Here is a 13,428-nt window from a genome sequence, read left to right as displayed (position 1 = left end):
AAGGATTTCAAGAAGAAGACCTCTGCCTCAGTCTCTAGACCTGAATGAGGAATCATCAGCCCGTGGGCTGAATAAAACCCCCTAGACACATTTTTGTACACACCCCACACATAGAGTACCTGCAGATCTGTAAATTTGTAGTTCAACTATGACAGATGACCAGAATAAAAATTCCAAAAATGTATTCCATAAATGCACAACTTTTATATATTGGCTGCAGTCAGGATGTTTTGCTTGCATGGAATAATTAGAATTATATGGCTACAGAAGCTGTTGGAATTGGCAGAAATGGCTAAATTGACAGTTCGATCAAAGAAAAGAATATAAGTACTTTCCCCTCCCCCCTATTTTATTTATTTTTTATTATATTCAATTTCAATTCCCTGTTTTTTAAAACAATGGCAGCTGTGCTGCTGAATAAACAAGTACAATATAGAGACTTCTTTGGGGGGGGAAATACTCATGCGATATTGCACATTTAAGTTTCTCTGTGTTTTTCTTCTGGTATTTGTTGGTAATGCAGCCATATAGAAAATACTTCTGTTATGTACCGATATTTATGGAGGGAGATAAAGGAATCCCCGAACCAGGACAGATGGAGGGAAGAAAGTGGGGAATTGGAAGAGGAGGACATAGCAGAAAAGGAAGGGATTATAAGGAAATTAAAAGGAAAAGAATATAAGTATTTTAGTTGCTACAATGGAGACTGCTTCCTGGGCTTTGTGCTTGAGGTGGGGGGAAAAACGAAACTTTGATTTTGAGTTTTATTGATTAGATTGAATTGTTTTTTTATAGAAATGGCTAGTTTATATTATTATGGAAAAGTAAAAAGTTGAGGTTCGATGTTAATGCTTTATTTTACTGCAACGGAGGGAGTCGGAAGTCAGAGGTTTTTTTCTCCCTCCCCCCTTTACTTCTCTTTCCCCTTTCCCCACCACCGCACCGCGTCTCCCTATTTGCTTTTGTAATTTTGTATTTTAATCTAATAAAATGTTTAAAAATGACTAGTGCAAATGTATACAGAAATAATAGAAAAGAATAATTAGAATTATGTCTCTTCTTTTAAAGGAGTATTCTTCATATCCCACCTTCACACAAAGCCAGTATTCACAGTATTACAACTCTTCCTACAATTCATCATATATGTCTGCAAATAACATTAGCCCATCAACCATCCCAACGTCACCTTATTCTCTCCAAGAGTCATCACACGTTAGCGGTCAGAGCTCAGAATCACTTCCTGGTAAGGGCTTCGAACTAGAAATGTATTTTTCATTATTGATATTGTAGATTAATCTCTTAAACCTTAATTGAAATCAGGAACTAGGTGCAGATTCTATTTTTACTGCATATGTAAAATATTTTTGTTTCTAACATTTTTCTGTGATTTAAAAAAAAAACCAGAAGAAATTTTACATTTAGTTTACTTTGTGATTTTCCCTAAAATAATAATTATTGCATTTCTTTTAAAAATCAATTTCTGTACCTATAAATATATAATGATATTATTTGAAAACTACACAACCTCAGTATTATGGTAATGATGATACCAGCTAACATCACAAAGTATAAACAAAGACTTGGTCATTCACTGTATTTTTCGCTCCATAAGACGCACTCCCCCCCCCCCCAAAAAAAATGTGAGTAGAAATGTCTGTGCACCAGTGCCGGTCCTTTGGTGAATAGCAGCTGGGCCACCGCTGCGGGGTCCTTTTAGAGTGCTGAACCCCATCTCTTTGTCTTTGTCATTGCCCGCCTCTTCTGTCTCTTTTCCGCAGTGCAGGAGTCAATAGGCAGAGCAGGCACATGAGAGGACACCTATCTGTGGTCCTCTCAGGCTCCGCCTGATATTTTTTCTTGTTTTCTTCCTCTAAACCTAGGTGTGTCTTATGGTCAGGTGCGTCTTACAGTACGAAAAATATGCTATGTACTGTATATACTGAGAAATAATAAGAAAAGCTAAAGAACTGGCAGAAAAATACAACTTTTTCATCCCTTTCCAACAGAGAAAAAAATCAGAAATATTTTACGAACTTATGTCTGTAATTTCTGTTGTTGGAATGAATGTTGCTTTGATATTTTGGGTACTTTGTTGAAACAGCCTAAGAATAATAACTTAGGATGTTACTTTAAGTCAGATTCCTGTTATAGGTGAATATACAACACCTAAAGGCATAGAATCTGACAGACAGCATAGGGGAACTGATGGAAAACTACGAGGACGATCAAAAAGAAGCAGTGATCCATCCCCGGCAGGAGACACTGATATTGAGGTAAGAGTAATAAGGGGTTCGTACCCCCTTTCTTTGGTGCTTAAATCTGGCATCTCCAAGATGGTATTATGAAGCACTAATGTCATCCAGAATTCTTCATTATGCCCACTAGTTCCCTAGCCCACCTGAATTTTAATTTTTCTAAAACCTTCCTTTAATCCCAAAAATGAAAAACCAGTATATTGCAAAGCAAAGAGGCCTTCTCCAGCATCAGCTTCACTTCCAAGAATGCCTGCGGGACCTTGCTTAAACAATGCTAGAGTCCAATGCTTTCTTTAGAACTGCCCAGGAAAAAAATGTTAGAGAGAACCAGAGGTAGAATTGTCTTTGGGGGCGGGGGGTGGGAAAGGGTGGACAGGTAGCATTTTGGGAAAGCAATGCTTCATAATTGCTTATATCCCTATGGCAGCTATTTTGTGAATGGGCCTTTCCTCTTTTGGAAGAACACCCACTACCATACTATTAAGATTTATATTTGCCCACCAGCTTAAAAAGTTGGGGATTTTGCCTGAAATAAACATAGCAATGTGAGTGTTGTATGCTGAGAACAGGACAGTGAATGCCTAGTTTGTAAGGAACCTTTGAATACACTGAATTGAACATCTTCAAAGGACGCTAAGACACATGATAGTTGTCTTCACATATCTGAAGGGCTGTCAGGTAGAAGGAGAGGCAGATTATTCTGCATTGCCCAAATGTCTATAACATTTTCAGCCTTCAAACACCTCAAGTAAATATGAACAACTTCATAAGAATAAAGGCCAGTTTTTCTTTTTCTGGACAGCTTTTCTCAATGTAGTATTTTTATTTCTAAGGATGACTTGGCACTAGAAAGTCATGCTTTGCTTTATATCATGCTAATATTGCAATTGAGAAGGAATTTATTAAAATTTATGGGAAGGATAGTGGCAAATGGGATGCTTATTAACTTGGTGGAGACTGCACTGGGATCCCAAACATATTTGATAGCAGCCTTGTCTTCACCTTTCTGTTTTAAATGAAAGAGAAAGGAATGCATCTAATCTAAGCTTCAAGTGGTTTTTTTTAAAGCATTACATTATTTATTGATGTGACACTCAATATTCAAAGGGGCTAATGCTTTGAAATAGTCACAGTAAAAATGTGACTATTTGAAGGTGAAGGAAAAATGTAGGCAAGGAACACATTGAAAATTTCAGAAGCGTTATTGCAGTTATAATAGCAATAGCACTTAGATTTATATACTGCTTCACAGTGCTTTTACAGCCCTCTCTAAGCAGTTCACAGAGTCAGCATACTACCCCCAACAATTTGGGCCCTCATTTTACTGACCTCGGAAGAATGGAAGTCTGAGTTAACCTTGAGCTGCTCAGAATTGAACTCTTGGAGTGAGCAGTGAGTTAGCCCTGCAGTACTCCTGCATTCTAACCACTGCGCCACCACGGCTCTATAATAGTAGATCAGGACTAGGAAATTGTTTTTATTACTTTAAAGAAAAGGGTGTTTTTGTTTGTTTGGGCTTAGTCTTTTGGAGCAGTTTAAAATAAATAAGGGAGACAACTCAAGGAAGCATTCTTCTGGAACTCTGACAGCAAGAGGAAGATGTAAGAAGAAAAGGGTGAGATATTTTAGGAACAGGAAATCTTCAAATAGCTGAGGTAATGCCCCACACAAGCAAGATCATGGAGAGGAAGCAAAGAGGCTTTTCTTTACATAGTTATTTAATCCAAAATTAGTGTATTTTTGCCAGTAATTGGTGTATTTTTCTCTATTTTTCCACCCCCCTGTTTTCTATGACAGCGTGTGTTTGTATGGGACTTGGATGAGACGATAATTATTTTTCACTCCTTACTCACGGGAACGTTTGCCTCCAGATACGGGAAGGTACTGTTCAATTCACTTGTGTTATTTTCTAACATTGTTTCTTCAATGAAAACTGTAAGGGTAAAGGCATCAGAATCCTAAACACTGTTACTCATTTGATATATCAGTGAAGATTCTCAGTCATCCAGGTTGTCTGAAAGTTGAGTTATGGCAACTGGGTTTACTTTAATAATGTACTTGCACACTTGGATAGAGTTGTATTTGAAAAGTCAAGTTCATAGTTTGAACTTAGTACTGGATTCACCTTTAAACAAGGACAGCTAGATTTCAGCAATGAGCAGGAACATTTGTTTTATTATTTATTTAATTTTATGCTCCTCCCCCATCTCACTGATACAGTGACTCTGGACGGATAATAATATGATAAAAAGTAAAAATAAGTCTAACAATTAAAATAGAGAGATTAATTTTTTTAAAAAACCCAAGATGATGGGTGGTCTGGGAAAGGGCATCTTTTCTACCCAGTCAGCCACCCCCAATGTAGCAAGCCCTGTCGGGGTCCCAGGCAAAGCAGAAGAGACAAACTTTCAGGCTCTTCCAAAAGTGTTGGGGCGAACCTCAGTGCCAACGGGAGAACATTCCAGAAGCAGGGCTACAGCAGAAAAGGCTCTTCTCCTGAACTCTGCCAACCACAATTCTTCAGCAGACAGGATCCAGAGTAGGCCCTTACTGCTGGAATGAGTGGAACAGGCTAATCACATTGGGATGAGACCATCTCCCTCAAGAAGAGGCTCTGGCTCATGCTTAGAAAATTTCAGTGTGTTTAAAGTTTGCATTTCTTAATTAATTTACCAATGGTTTAGACTTCTTTAACACAATATGAGGGCTTCTGTAGAAAAGTTGGATTGCAGTGCTATGCCAGATTATTGACGGGAGTTGTTTTAGAGAGGTTTGCAACTACATTATTACCATTGATTGTCTTTCAGTTCATTGCTAGACACCAATCACTGCTGGTTTAAAAGCCAGTCTACTCTCATATAAGCTTACCTTGGTCTTTAAGAGCTTAAGAAGAGCCTAAAGGAATTAGGAATACTAAACCACCAGAAGAAAAGACACAGGAGGAATATGACAGTACTATTCAAAATTTCTAAACATATGTCACACAGAAAAAAAATAAGATTACAGAGTACTCTTGTACTAGACTAAATATACAAAATAATAGATTTAAGTGGCCAGAAGACAGATTGCAACTGAATAATGGGGGGCGGGACTTGCTGACCATTGGAGCATGTGGACAATAGAATTTGACCAAATCAGCTCCATCTTTGCTGCCTCTATGTTGACTTGTCCTTGAAGCAAGTTTTAATATGGAGGTTGAGGTTATAAATTTTGTGTGTTAAATTTTTATTTGATTCTGCCATCTTTCCCAAAGCCCCTCCTTCTTCTTTGAAGTCAACAGCTGCCATCCTGACTCATTTGACCATTCCTTGCAGATATTCCTGCATGCAATGTACTTCTGCATTGCTTTTCTGAAATGCCTCAGATCTTTGTAATACTAAGGAGGTTGGAAATGTTTCTAAATGTTTCTACAAGATTCCTGTCAATTTTATAGAAAAACTCACAACATTCCAGACCCATCCAACATTACAGAGAGGGCATATTAAAAATATTACTCAGGTTTAAAATTATTATCCTTTTGTCACTGTTTACCAAAAGGATGTGATTAGAATCTTCCTGCAGAGATTTATAAATGTGTCTAAAACCTGTTTTGCAGTTTTTTGCTTTTGGAAATCAAATGTTGACAACATGGTGTAACTTCAGGCATATTCTTTGCTCCCAGATATCAGATGCAAACTTGGCTTCACCACAAAATAATTGCAGTTTTCCAGCATGCAACATTCGACTAGAGGATTTCTCTGCAAATATTATAATGTGTGTAATTCACAGCTTTTACACATCTACAAGCTTCACAAAGTATCTAGAAAAAGTAGCAGAACTGTAATCAGGCCTTAACTTGTCAAGACTTTTTTTCTTTACCGATAAACAATAGTTCATTCTCTTTTGATATTACATCATGTTGCTTCTTTCATGTGGTATGGAAAAGACTGTTTGGCATTTATTAGAATGGTATTACTAACTTGGCAGTTATTTAAATAGACTTGCCTATTGCAGCAGTGTTTGCAGAAATACGATTTGACATCATTTTATGGTTCTACCAGCTGCTGTAGCTTTATGATACCTACAACAATTGGGATAAGTAAGCCGAAGCTTAGATATATTGCCCCCTTTAAAATTTGAACACATGTAAAAAAATTCAAAATGTTGATGATACAGAAACCTTCTGAAGACTTTTTACGGACTCTACCCGTCCTCTCTGGAAAAGAGAACACGTTTGGTTGCTTCAACCTTAAATGCTCCAGCAGCAGCTACAAATGAAATATATTATGCATTGTGCTTAACATAACACCGTACAGGTACTCGTTGACTTATGTCCACAATTGAGACTGGAATTTATTTATTTAAAACATTTATGTTGCTGCCCATCTTCTAACCAGAGGTCGCCAATCCTCAGGCCATCTCCCACTTGATATCGGGCCACACAAGCGGCGGGTGAGCACATGCACGCAGCTCCACTTGCACAAGCAGTGGGTGAGTGTGCATGCTCGTGTGCATGCTCAGCTTCACTTGCGCAAGGAGTGAGTAAGCATGCACATGCACAGCTCTGTTTGTGCAAGTGGCGGGCACACATGCCCGCCACTTGCACAAGTGGAGCTGGTGTTCCTCCCCTCTTTCCCCCCCACCCCCAAACTGTTCCTCTGGAAAGCCAGAAATGTTGGGGACACCATTCTAACCAATTCTAGGCAACCCAATCAAAAATCTGAATCATTGAGTGAAGCAGTTATTAAGCAAGATGTCACATGACCGCTTCTCTGAATAACTGCAATCCTGGCACCTGGCTATGGTTACATGATCTCGTAGGTTTTAGGCTGATGAACTTTGAGTGAAGGAGTATATTGATACTTCAGGAGAGTGGGGGAGACCCTGGAAGCCCATCACATGCTACAGTGCCAGTCTGGATACTGAAAGGCCTTGGCCAGCCACTGGGCCCACTGGCATGCATAAACTTGCTGTGGTACACATGACCTCAGCTGGCTACAGGGCCAACTGGCATGGGGAAACCTTTTGCAGCCTAGGCCTATTCCTGCCTCACTAAACCCAGAATGCCTGGGCCTGCAACCCAACCCACCAGGACCAGGAGGTTTAGGTAGGATAGGATTGTTCGGGGACTTCATAGACTTGCCAGAGAGGCTTTGAATCCTGTGGATATTATGCTACCACAACACATGCCTGGAATGTCCTTCTTTTGGTCTCTATTGGCCATGCATATTGCACTAGTGAAAAACAAAGGAGGCTTCAGAGGAAGAGTGCCACCTTGTCATTTCAGATAACAGATAATCAGAGTTGGAAGGGACCTTGTAGGTTATCTAGTCCAACCCCCTGCCCAAGCGGGAGACCCTACACCATTTCTGACAAATGGCAGTCCAATCTCTCCTTGAAAGTCTCAAGTGATGGCACTCCCACAACTTCCGAGGGCAAGCTGTTCCATTGGTTGATTGTTCTCACTGTCAGAAAGTTTCTCCTTATTTCCAGGTTAAATCTCTCCTTGTTCAGTTTCCATCCATTATTCCTTGTCTGGCCTACAGGCGCTTTAGAAAATAGCTTGACCCCTTCCTCTCTGTGGTAGTCCCTCAAATATTGGAAGACTGCTATCATGTCTCCCCTGGTCCTTCTCTTTCCTAGACTAGCCAAGCCCAGTTTCTGCAACCATTCGCTGTATGTTTTAGCCTCCAGTCCCCTAATCATCCTGGTTGCTCTTCTCTGTACTTTTTCTAGAGTCTCAACATCTGTGGTGAACAAAACTGGATGCAGTACTCTAGGTGTGGTCTTACTAAAGCTTTATACAGTGGTATTAGTACTTCCCTTGATCTTGACTGTATCCCTCTGTTAATACAATTTTGAATTGCATTAGCTTTTTTGGCTGCTGCTGCACACTGCTGGCTCATATTTATCTGGTTGTCCACTAAGACTCCAAGATCCCTCTCACAGTTACTGCTGTTGAGCCTGGTTTCACCCAGTCTATATGTGTACTTTTGGTTTTTCTTGCCTAAGTGTACTTTTCTCTACACTGAATTTCATTTAGTTAGATATGGCCCAGTGTTCTAGTCTGTCAAGATCCATCTGGATTTTGAGCCTATCTTCTTGGGTGTTAGCTATTCCTGCCAGCTTAGTATCATCTGCAAATTTGGTAAGTTCCCCTTCTATTCCCGCATCAAAGTTGTTAATGAAGATATTGAAGAGTACTGGGCCTAAGACGGAACCTTGTGGCACCTCACTCCTTCCTTCCTTCCTTCCTTCCTTACTTACTTACTTACTTACTTACTTACTTACATGGCATCAACCTAATTTGGATCAATTTGCTTGGTGCTACAATCACAAAGCAATTATTTACAGGTATTATAAGTTATAAAAGCATTAAGTTCATTTCATGGAAGTGACACATGGATGTTTTGCTAGGTAAACATGTTTTAAAGAGCTAAGGAAAAGTCTCATTTTGGAACCCAATAGGGAAATCTCATTTCAAGCTCAGCTTTTCCATTAGAACTTGTTAGGCAATTAAGTACTAGGAAATTGTTCTCACACAAAATTACTTGGTAAAGATTATGCAATCCATTTTAATCACTGTTGAAAAGCAGTATTTCTTCAGACAGGTTGCTACTGTACAAAACCAATAAAAAATAAAGTCAAGGTAAAAGATTTACATAATGATAGAGAAAACAGAGTTCAGGCAGAAATAAGTATACAAAGATAAGAAATGAATGTATAGAACATTTACTATGTTCTGCAGAAGATAATTAGCTATCGATCTTGGAGTGTAATCAAAGAAAAAAACAATAAAGACTGAAAAACTTATTATGCAGAGCCCCCCGCATACAAATGACTGCATGCACTCACCTTCCCTTTGCTAGTTGTGGCAACAGTGAACTTACATTAGTTGTGCTGGTTCTCATACTCTTTGTACTCAGTAGGTTTCCCATGCAAATCCTGCAATATAATCCATCATTAATTACACAATGACAGGCATTAGTTCCCCAGTTGCAAAACCAGTATATATTAAAACAAAATCTCTGGACAACTGAGGTCAGCCCAAGACTTGTGAACACCTGGTGTGTTTTGACATTGTTCTAAGGTTGTCGGCTTTTCTCTTTTCTGGCATTTGGATCTCAACAGGTGGGCTAGAAATGGGAAAGTACATTATGCTAACGTTTTTTAGTACTAAGCCGCAGAAAAGGAAACACAATCGGAGTGAAGTAATGCTTTTCCATGGGAGGAAAATAAAATCACCTACTCGTTTTTAAAATAGCTTCTCATGCCCGTAAAATATTTTAATTGCTGGAATTCATCTCTTGTTCATATTCTGAGATCTTTTGTTCTACAATTACTTTACATAAAAGTTCTAGAAAGTTCTGATGTTATTTGGCAGGTATTTCATAGGTGTGGTGAGCCACCAATTTCACATTTGTCAATGGTTTGCCGAGAATGCAGGAAGGCAGGATAATAAACAAGTGGTTTTAAAATCATAACTCAATTATTGTTTGCTGGCATATTGTATGGTTTCAATCAGAATGAGCAATATATGGGTTTTCCAAAATCTTGCAATACATGGGATATGTCCCAAAGCATAGATTTTAGCTTGTTTCTTTAAGGCATGGCATATATGCACATTGAACATTGGTTCTGCCATTCTGGGCCCCTTTGAGGGGATTGACAGTGCTTGAGGGCTCCTATTCTCATCAGTGCCATGGGACCCTTAGAGTATAGTGCTGCCAGCACTTGGTCTTTCATTAGCCAGCTTTTGAGCCCATTTGGTGCTGGTACTCTTTGTCTTATTTCATGGGAAAGGCATGCTGGGCCTTTAATCACCCATGCCAGTGCTCTGGGCTTTGCTTAGGACCATGATGGCGAACCTATGGCATGTGTGCCAGAGGTGGCATGCAGAGCCCTCTCTGTGGGCATGTGAGCCATTACCCCAGCTCAGCTCTGCCACACATGCGCACGCCTCCCGCCAGGGGGCACAGTGTATGCACAGGGGGTGGGGCACATGTGCGGGGGATGCATGTGCATGCATGGGGGATGCGGGGTGCATGTGCAGGAGATGTGGGGCGCATGTGCGGGGGACATACATGCATGCACCGGAGATGCACACACATGCATGGGAGATGCACATGCATGGCCAGGGGACGCGCGTATATTGCATTTTGGGGGTGTGCACATGCGCACACACTTTGGGCACTCGGTGCCGAAAAGATTAGCCATCACTGACTTTGGACATCACTGTCACCAACATTCCATTTTACCACCAACATTCCCTTCAATTGCCTATTAATTCCTTGGTGTCTTCTTTGAAACTTTAGCTCTCAGTTTCTTCTATCTTCTATCTTGGCTTTTTTCCAACTCTTCCCTCTTTTTGGTCTTCTCCCTCAACGATGCACAATCAAGCACCTTTTAAATTTGAAAGAGTAGGGGCCCTTGAAGAAAAAGGGAAAGGAAAGATGAAGGGATGGACATTTTCTACCAGTACCTACCCTCTTTATAAATGCTGAAAGTACCACAGCAATGGCAGCACTTAGTTTACTTTGTCTGCACCTAAGCAATCTTGGGCTTCCAATAACGGCTGGATACCCAGCAGAAAATTTCAGGGTAGATTGGAAAGACAGGCAAGAAGTTCCAAAATCCAGGGGCCGTAACGGAGAAGGTCTGCCATCTATATAGTGGATAGATACCTTATAGTCTTTTTCATGACATTCTTACCAGGCAGGTATTCGAATTTTACAAAGTAGTGCCTTTTTGTTAACTGTACGAGTTAAGAATAGAATTATATTCTGAATAATCACTTTCATAACACCCTTTTAAAATACTTGTCTCCCTATAATGTACTTAACTCAAAATGTAAAGCAGGGTAGAGTATAATTTGTCACTGGATCATTCATGAAAATTTCTCATAAAAATTAGTAGAGTTGAGATTTAATGTGCAGTTACCAAAGTAATTTTGTCGTAAAATTAGTACCTTATCTGAAAAACAGTGGAAATGTTGTTTGAACTTTTACTAGCTAAGACTATTCTTGTACTAGGAAGAAGTAAAAACTGGCAGTTAAAAAGTTAATTGTAGGGGGTCAGATTCACTTGTTTGGTTTGTAAAGGTTCTCAATGCTCGAGTTCCGATCAACTATCTGCTTCTCCCTTGACCTCTATTAGCCAATTCAGCATGGCATGTATTCTTTGCTTTGTTTGGGAATTGGCCTAATAAGTATAGGCCCCATCAGGGCTGTACAGATATCTAAAGAGTCCTCCATTCCTTTGAGAAACACAAGGCAAAGTTCTTAAGAACATCTGTTTATTTTATTTCTTTAATGAGAAAACCTTCACTCTTCTTCCTGGTTCAGCTGTGTTTATTTACATTTTGTTACTCATGTGCACTGGTACCTTGGAATATTAAAAGCCACTGGAGCCTATTAAGAGTCACCCCTCTTGAAAAATGAAACTTAGAAGGGAGAAAAACACAATTCTTTGGAATTCTATCAAATAGATTATAAAAACAAATATGCTTTAATTCATAAATGGCTGGATTAACTCAATATGAATAAAATTTGGAAAGAGTTTTTGTAGGAAGTTGGAAATATTTGCTTTAAGCAGATGGAAGCTAAATCATGTATTCAATGCTAAATAATAAAAGAATATAATGAATACAGGCAGCTTCAAGACGTTTTGAATTTACTGGCAGGGTAGCGCATTTAGCACAAGATAGCTGGAATAGAATGTGCTATGACTGTAGAGCAGGAATGTCAAACTCGATTTCATTGAGGGCTGCGTGAGGGTTGCATTTGACCTTGGAGGGGCCCTCTTGAGCTCCGTTTTCACTGGCAGAAGCACCATGGGCCGGTCCTTCGCTGTTTCCAGGGCAGCCCTGCAGGCCAGATCTAAGCACCCCATGGGCTGGATCCGGGCCTTGAGTTTGATACCCCTGCTGTAAAGCAATCTGGAATCTAAGACAATTTGGTGTGTCCATGAGCACTTATGCAGCATCTCACATGACCATTTTAATCCAAATGCCTCTCCAGCATTGTTTGGCCAGTGCACGGTCCCAGACTTTGCTTGTCAGAAGGTAGCAGGAGGTGATCACATGACTCCAGGATACAGCAACTGTCATAAATGCAAGTTGTTAAGCAGCCGAATTTAAATCATATGACCAAGGGGATGCTGCAACAATCATAAGTGTGAAAAACAGTCATAAGTCACTTTTTTCAGTGCCATTGTAACTGTCACTAAGTGAACTGTTGTAGGTCGAGGACTACTTGTATTTGACTCTCATGGATTGACATGAAAGTAGAGAAGGCAAGGCATGAACATGAGAGTGATTGCTGTTTCTCTCCATTAGTGATTAAAACACAGCTTATCATTTGTAAATCCTCATCTCTCCATCAGTCTTTTGCCTTCTTAGTCTTTTCTTCCTTGCCATCTCCCAGGCCCACGTTTAATTTTAAAATCTGTTGTAAAATCCACTGGGTAGTTATTGGAATTATCTTTAACAATATATGGATTAAAACTTATTCATAACATGGGATAGTGTGCCTTTTCCAGCCAGTGTGCAAAGATGCACAAGGACCACTTTTTCTCCTCTTTGGACAAGTGAAAAGACTGGTAGAATGAGGACACGCCTTCATATAAATCTGACAGTCTTTCCTCCCTTGCACCTAACCAGGATACAGACATGCCCTGCCAATATTTGGTCACAGCTGTGTTTCCATAAGAGGAGATGCTTCCATCTCACTTCCAGATTCTGAATAAACCAGTCTGAAGTCATTCTTAGCTACTGTACATCAAAATTAATATATATATTTTCTCCTTTATTCTACCACTGTCTAAGGGCAATCTCAACTTGTATAAAATCTGTTGGACTTTGTCACCTGTTACCTGGGAAAGAAGCCAGGAGATTGCAATGGATCAAATACAACATTATAGAGGCAGAATCGGAATAAGCAACAGGGACAGCACATTTCTCAGAATTAGTTTTATTAGGTTCACATTTATTTAAACAAATGGAGGTGATACTAGGAAATTTATATATTAAAACTAAAATAAATAAGGAAATATGAATAGTCTAAATGAGCAAACCATGAACAACAATATCCAATGAGACATTCGGGAAAAGAACAAAATGAAGCCCAGTCATGATCACGTGACAGAAATCCACTAAGACAGTATGAATTATAAATAAATAAACCCACCTGTCCCA

General features: G+C 39.6%; 1 protein-coding gene across 3 annotated transcripts in view; it reads left to right on the top strand.

The window, feature by feature from the left end:
• The window catches only part of EYA2 (EYA transcriptional coactivator and phosphatase 2), a 126,089-nt gene that overhangs the window by 92,395 nt on the left and 20,266 nt on the right, over positions 1-13,428 (top strand). For all 3 annotated transcript variants that reach the window (XM_087959330.1, XM_026665009.2, XM_087959329.1), the window contains exons 7-9: positions 1,069-1,243; positions 2,152-2,273; positions 4,053-4,136. In XM_087959330.1, the coding sequence (XP_087815456.1) occupies positions 1,069-1,243; positions 2,152-2,273; positions 4,053-4,136 (381 nt within the window). The remainder of the gene's footprint in view (positions 1-1,068; positions 1,244-2,151; positions 2,274-4,052; positions 4,137-13,428) is intronic.

This window comes from Notechis scutatus, chromosome 3 (assembly GCF_049901735.1).
Source record: "Notechis scutatus isolate UNSWTSFEM ecotype Mainland chromosome 3, rNotScu1.2, whole genome shotgun sequence".
NCBI lineage: Eukaryota > Metazoa > Chordata > Lepidosauria > Squamata > Elapidae > Notechis > Notechis scutatus.
This window is presented reverse-complemented; position numbering and strand designations above follow the sequence as displayed.